This window comes from Trichechus manatus, unplaced genomic scaffold, assembly GCF_000243295.1.
Source record: "Trichechus manatus latirostris isolate Lorelei unplaced genomic scaffold, TriManLat1.0 scaffold00013, whole genome shotgun sequence".
NCBI lineage: Eukaryota > Metazoa > Chordata > Mammalia > Sirenia > Trichechidae > Trichechus > Trichechus manatus.
In genome coordinates this window covers 2,511,152-2,517,966 of record NW_004443949.1, presented here as the reverse complement: position 1 = coordinate 2,517,966, position 6,815 = coordinate 2,511,152, and the positions used below count along the sequence as shown (strand labels likewise).

General features: G+C 49.5%; 1 protein-coding gene across 1 annotated transcript in view; it reads right to left on the bottom strand.

Moving 5' to 3' along the window:
• The window catches only part of SOX21 (SRY-box transcription factor 21), an 847-nt gene extending 438 nt beyond the window's left edge, over positions 1-409 (bottom strand). Inside the window, exon 1 of the mRNA XM_004371433.1 lies at positions 5-409. Coding sequence (XP_004371490.1) covers positions 5-409 — 405 coding nt within the window. The remainder of the gene's footprint in view (positions 1-4) is intronic.
• Positions 410-6,815: the final 6,406 nt, after the last annotated feature.

Below are 6,815 nucleotides of genomic sequence, written 5' to 3'. Positions count from 1 at the left end.
CGGCCGCTGCCTTCTCGGGGTTGGCGAGCAGCGACTCGGGCACCAGGCCGGCGCCCGTGCCCGCGTGCAGCCCCGCGCCCGCCTTGAGCGCCGGGTGCTCGGCGTCTGCCAGGCCGTAGGGCACCGGGAAGGCGAACTTGTCCTTCTTGAGCAGCGTCTTGGGCTTGCGCCGCGGCCGGTACTTGTAGTCGGGGTGCTCCTTCATGTGCATGGCGCGCAGGCGCTTCGCCTCGTCGATGAACGGCCGCTTCTCCGACTCCGTGAGCAGCTTCCACTCGGCGCCCAGGCGCTTGCTGATCTCCGAATTGTGCATCTTGGGGTTCTCCTGGGCCATCTTGCGCCGCTGAGCCCGCGACCATACCATGAAGGCGTTCATGGGCCGCTTGACGTGGTCCACCGGCTTGGACATGCTCTCGCCGTGCCGCGGCTGCAGCCCGCCGCCGCCCGGGCCCTCGCCCTCGGCCGGGAGGAAATCAATGTTGGCTGCCCGCGGGGACCCGCTCGGCCCGCCCGCGCTCGCTGCGTCCCACCTCGCGCCCCTTCTGGCCCCGGCGTCGCTCCCGCCCGGGAGGAGGGGAGTGGGGACCAGCCTAGGGCCGTGCGGCGCCCCGGCCGCCCTGGTCTCTCCGGGCAAGCGCTCCGGAAAATCCTCTCCCGGGAATGATAACTTCTCGGCTGTGCCCCTACCCCGAGGTGGCAGTTTTCACTCTGCTTTCTTTTGGTCCTTCCTCTCCGCTTGGGTTTGCTCGCGAACTCCCTGCAGGTAGCCGCAGCTCCGCAGAGCTTCCGCCACCTCCGTCTCTGACCTCCTAAATGCAAAGCAGCTCCGAAAGTTGTGCCGCGGAGGCTCCACAAAGTTGAGCCGAGGAGCCCGCCGCCGCGTGCTGCCAAGTGCCAAAGGGGGCTCTCCGCTGCTGGAGTGTTTGGGTTCTCCTGGGTGACTTTCTCATTTGACAGTAGCAGATGGGGGTGGGGGAGGAGGGGAGGTGGCCGGGGAGGAAGAAAGAGGAGGGGGAGGAGGGTCCGGCGCGCCCAGGGAAGGCAGAGCGCAGCAAGAGATACAGCGGCACCAGCAGGTCTTCCTGGCTCCCGGCAAGGCGCACTGAAGGGAACCCCCAATCGGCAGGGTATCGGGGGAGGGGAGGCCTGTCCGCGCCCCTGGCACCTGCCTCGCGGGTCTTCCTCTCCGGCAGCTGGGCGGGAGGGGCGAGGAAGGAGGTTAGCTGAAGCTTCAGCAAGTCAGAAGTCCTAGGGTCTCAGAGACAATTCCCTCGGTTCGCCGAGGCGTCGCAGCTCGCGGTCCGCCGGGACATGCTGGCTCGTCTCCCTCCGAGCCCCTCCAGGCGAGCGGGGCGACTCGGGCTCCCGGCTTCTCCGAGCGCGCCAAGCGTGGAGGGCGGCGCTGGCTCGGGGCGGCGGCCCCGGGATCCGCCGCTTTCTCCTGTCGCTCCTCTCGGCCGCCGCCAGACACTTGCAACTAACTTCGCCCAAGTTTCCTGCGCCGGCGCCGCCGCGCCCCTCTTGGCGCGCTCTCCTCGGAGCCTGCGCCCCGGTGTGCGCCGCCGCCGGGGCCCCTCTCTCCTCCTTCCTCAGGTCAGAGCGGAGCAGGCGAGGGAGCCGCGGTGCTGGAGGAGGGGATTTAAGGAAAACGCGCCATCACCTCAGTTCGAAGGTCCGCGTTGGGGCCGCTCCCGTTTCCCCCACTTCCGCAGCGGGGTGGGCCCCTTCCCGACGCAGGTCACCACTCCGCCTCTCTTGGAGGGGTCAGGAGCCCTCTGCGAAGGCTCAGGTGAGTGTCGATACCTGCGTGTGCATGCGCCCGGAGCCGGCGCGGGGTGTGCGAATCCAGCCGCCGCTGAGAGTGTGTATATCGGGGGCACGCGGAGGAGGTGGAGCCCAGTACTCGGGGAGGGAGGAGGGACCAGCGGAGCCTCCTCCCGCTCCTACACCCCCAGGACGTCGAATTAAACAGGTTCCCCACTGCCACCACCCCCCGCCCCATACTCCTCCGCCCACCGCTTTTCATTTGAGAGCAGGTTTAGGCGAGTGCAGAGCCCGGAGCGCGCCGCGGAGTCTGCGCACTGTTTGGCGTTGGCAACCCTTGGTGTCATCCTCGGCTACCCTGACCGGGGGCGCGCTGCTCAGGTCCAGGCTCTGGGATCCACTGCCTGGAGAAGGAAGGACGCGAGCACGAACAGGAGAGCCTTTCGAACTACGGAGAAAGAGGGTTAAAACTGCGGAAGGGGGGACGCATCCTCGCAAACGTTTGAGACTTTTGTCAGCAAGAAAGTGCTCGTTCTAATTGGAGGTCCAGATGTTACTTGCAACAGATGCTTCCCGTATTTTCTTGCACTGGTGATGCAACCCGTCAGAGGTAGTGGAGTGAAAAAATAGCTGAGGAGGGACTGAGCGCGCTCCTGACAACCTTTTCTAAAACGAACTAGCCCAGGCTGAAAGCAGGCATCCTTGGCTTACTATTGAGCTCTTTAAAAAATGGCATTAAAAAAAAAAAAAAAAAAACCTGGTCGTCAGAGCCATCTATATGCTGAACTCTCTTTAAAGTGCAGTTAACCTACAGTATCTCACTTAAATGTACAGATAGGGTGAAGATGTTTAAAAAGCAGTAAGTACGGAAACGTTTTTCTGAAAGTAAAACACGTTATTCTATGCTAGAATATTTTTAAGCTGTTGAGCACAGTTTTCTCCTTTGGTAGTTTCAGCAGTTTTTTCTTTATAATGGACACGATGCCGAACCTCGCAGCATGCTTTTGCTTGCGTATTTTTCTCCCTTCTGGGTGTGCTGCAGCGCATTATAACGTGATCTGTCTGGAGGTTTGATTCAGAAGTTTGCCTGTCCTTCAGGGAGAACTTGCTTGCCTTCTTTCTTTGGCAGTTTAGATTTGACCTAGCCATGTGGTGTGTGCAAGTAGGAACTCCTATAAGTGGTTAACTCTAAGTCTTTCCTGAAATTTATGTTCCATAAACACGCACACGATGGTAGTTATGGACTTCAATAAACCCTGTTTTAGGCCATCAGTCTCACTTAAAAGTAAGATTTTTGGGAGGACTCATTTTAATAAAAGAACAGTGATTGTTGCCTTAATTTTATTTGTTGCAATAACATATAGAAATGTGAACCAGCAGAGACATATATGGGAGATTTTTTTTTCCCCTTAAGGTGTCATATTTACAGACGTTTATTTTGTGTCATTTATGCCCTTGTATTGCTAAAATGACTGGACTGATCCCTCTACAACCATATTCCTTTCCAGGCTCCTGCTGGGTGGGGCGATGTTGAGATACTTGCAGGTGTAATTATGTAGACTAGAATATTAGCTACACTGTTTTAAGATGAGAAACTACAAAATTATCATCTTTAAGCTTTAAAGATACTAACTCTTATAATAGGTTTGAGACAAAAATATTACACACTGTTGCACGAAGAACATATGCGCAGGGACAGAAGCTACCGAAAAACGGTTACTCATTAAACATCGCGAATGAAGTTGAGTCTAATTGTGAAAATTATCTCATCACATAAAAAGGGACAAGAATTGAAAAAAGGTATTTTATGTTGTTGAAGTAAATCAATTTATACTATTTTCTAATTTTACTTTAAAAATCTACTGCAATAAATCATTAGCATGGAGAGAAATATTTGTACATACCATTGAAATGTGTACTTATACATACAATAATATATTACAAAAATAAAATACGGAAGGGTCCTTTGGGTCTGTTTTTCCAGTACACACTCTGCAGTCTTGCCTGTTTAGTGATATTAAATGAACCAGATTTGAAGGTTCTTAAGCCTGTGAATGTCGTACTATGGAACGCAAAAGTGGTCATAAAAAGAAAATTGCTGTTTGTATGCTTGATTGTCTATTTGCCAAATAAATTTAACACATTTTAAGATAGAGATTTGAGGTTCAATTTCAGTTATTAGGGGATCAGTGCTCTTGGCCTAAAGCCTTCACAACCAAGGGAAGAGGCCGCATAATAAGCCGTGCGTTAAAGGAAGGCAGTGTGGCATCGCTGCTATTAAACAACCTTCACACTTCTTTGCCAGAATATGGCTGAGCTTTTAACAAAGTAAATTTTTGAACCATTCTCCTTCATATGTACCAAATGTAAATTCCCTTTTAATTTCTCCAGATCTTAATGTTTGAATTGAGTAGGGTGTTATATGTTTGTTCTTGTTGGTTATTTGACCTTAGAAATGAAAAATACCAGGATGTAGAAGGGAAATAGATTAGCCTGTGTGAGTGAATAAGTGAAGGAAAAATAATTTGAAGTAGATTTATAAGCTTGATGGGCTTTATATTGGCAGCTCTTGACTCTTGACTCTTGTGAACACCTAGAGAACAGTATTGTTGGTTCAGTATAATCTGTGTGGGATCTGCAGTTTCCTTGTGGCCGTGGTAATATCTGTGATCACAAATCTGCCGAATCAGAAACAGAGACGCTTTCTTGGAAGAAGTTTGTGGGCTTGTGCAAATTCAGTTTCCACTTTTTCCCCCTTAAATTTCTCCCCAGTAAATGGTCCCTTTTCAATTCTAAAACTTTCACTAGGAGGCAGCAATGAGGTTGTTGGGGAATGAAAAATACCTTGGCAGTACCAGATGGACTGACTTTCTCTTTCTCATTCATAAAAAAGGGGGAATATTTGGGACCCAAAGAAGAACAGATCGGAGAGCGAAGTCAGTCTCCCCCCTTGTCTGCAGTCTCCTCTCCCCTCATTCGATTTTCACCCAGATGACTCACTAGCGTTTTTCTAGAAACTTGGAAGTGTTAAACCAGGCAAAAAAGAAAAAAGAAAAGCAAACCAACGGGTTATTTGGAGGTGACCAGATGGAAGTGTTTGGGCAGTAAAGGTGATGCCTTCAGAGTGTTGAGGCCAAGTGCATGGCAGGTGATCACACCTGGGACACTGAGAGCAGGCAACTGTAGTTAGAGACCTTTGGGGCTCTATGCTTAAGTGCAAGGAGAGAATCCCTCAGCTTTCGTAACTGCACAGAAGGGTGATACAGCCTGTTTGTCCTGTTAAGGAGGAAATGAGGGAACTGTGACAAAGGCCAACCCGAGGCAAAATTGCCCTCTAGCTCTCCACCCACTATCAGCCTTCATAAGGAGAAAAATCCCAAGCAAACAAACACATGGTCCACATAAAACCCTAAAATGAGAACCTTCTACTTAAGCAGTCATGGTAGGAGTGAACAGCTGCAAAATTGGCCCTTCAGCACTTTACTCCTAAGTATTTGCCTTTTTGTTGAGTCTTCTGTCCCTTTATTCTCACTGCCCCGCCCCTTGTTGTTGTTATTAGGTGTCCTTGAGTTGGTTCTGACTCAGAGCGACCCTGCGCACAACAGAAGGAAACCCTGCCCGGTCCTGCGCCATCCTCACAATCTTTGCCATGTTTAAGCCCATCATGGCGGCCACTGTGTCAGTCCATCTCGTTGAGGGTCTTCCTCTCTTTCTCTGACCCTCTACTTTACCAAGTATGACGTCCTTCTCCGGGGACTGGTCCCTCCTGATAGCATGTCCAAGGTAGAAACTGGGAATATACAGATATGTCATGGAGAACATCCTTCCTCATTTCCCTTAGCTGTATTTAGGCAGTCTGGCATTTCCAAATAGAGCTTTACTTGGAGGACAGAGCAAGAAAAACAAAAACAAAAAAACAGCATCTCCCATTCCCTTCCCCCCACCCCTCAAAAAAAACCTAAGGGGCAAAAAAGACAATACAAATAATACAAGACAGACAAGACTCCCATAAAATCAATGAAGAGCTTTCCTGAGAATAAAATGCCCTTCTTCTAGGATAAGTGCTTTAATAATGAGAGGGAGCTAGCCTTGAACAAGAGCAGAGAAATGAATGAGGAGCATTGGAGAGTTAACATGTCACGTGCCCTGCGTAATGAAAAATCCTTCCAACTGTAGTTTTCAGATGAGGGGAATTGGGTTCTGGTATGATGGGATTACTTGTAAATTCCATCACCAAGTATTCTGTGGTAGATTTTGAGAGAGGGGGTCCCCTTAAATATCTCAGCAGAGTGTAGATAAATCACGCTTCTAGCTTCAGGAAAGTCACTCTGCTTGGCTGTCCAGCTTCCAGATGGCCCTCCCAACCCTTTGTGTTACTCCCACTCAGATAATTTCCTATCTAAGCATTGATCTACTTTTTTTAAAATTTTAACTTTTTTTATTGTACTTCAGATGAAGGTTTACAGAACAAATAGTTTCTCATTAAATGGTCAGTACACGTATTGTTTTATGACATTCTTAACAACCCCACGACATGTCAACACTCTCCCTTCTCGACCTTGGAGGATCTTTTTTTTGGTGAAAATATACATAGCCAAAGTTATACACCATTTCAAAGGTTTCTACATGTACAATTCAGTGATATCGATTACATTCTTCCAGTTGTGCTGCTATTCTGACTATCCTTTTCCAAATTGTTCCATCACCATTATCTTCAACTCACCGCCCCCTAAGCTTCCCATCAAACCTTTTAAGTTGCTGTTGTCAATTTGATCTCACATAGATAATTCTTTTTTTTTTTTTTTGTACCTTAGATGAAGGTTTGTAGAACAAACAGTTTCTCATTAGACAGTATACATATTGCCCTATGACAATGGTTAACAACCCCATGACGTATCAACACTGTCCCTTCTCAACCTTGGTTCCCTATCACCAGCTTTCCTATCCCCTCCTGCCTTCTAGTCCTTGTCCCTGGACTGCTGTGCCTCATTAGTCGCATTTTGTTTTATGAGGCTGTCCGGTCCCTGGCTGAACAGTGAACTTCGGGAGTG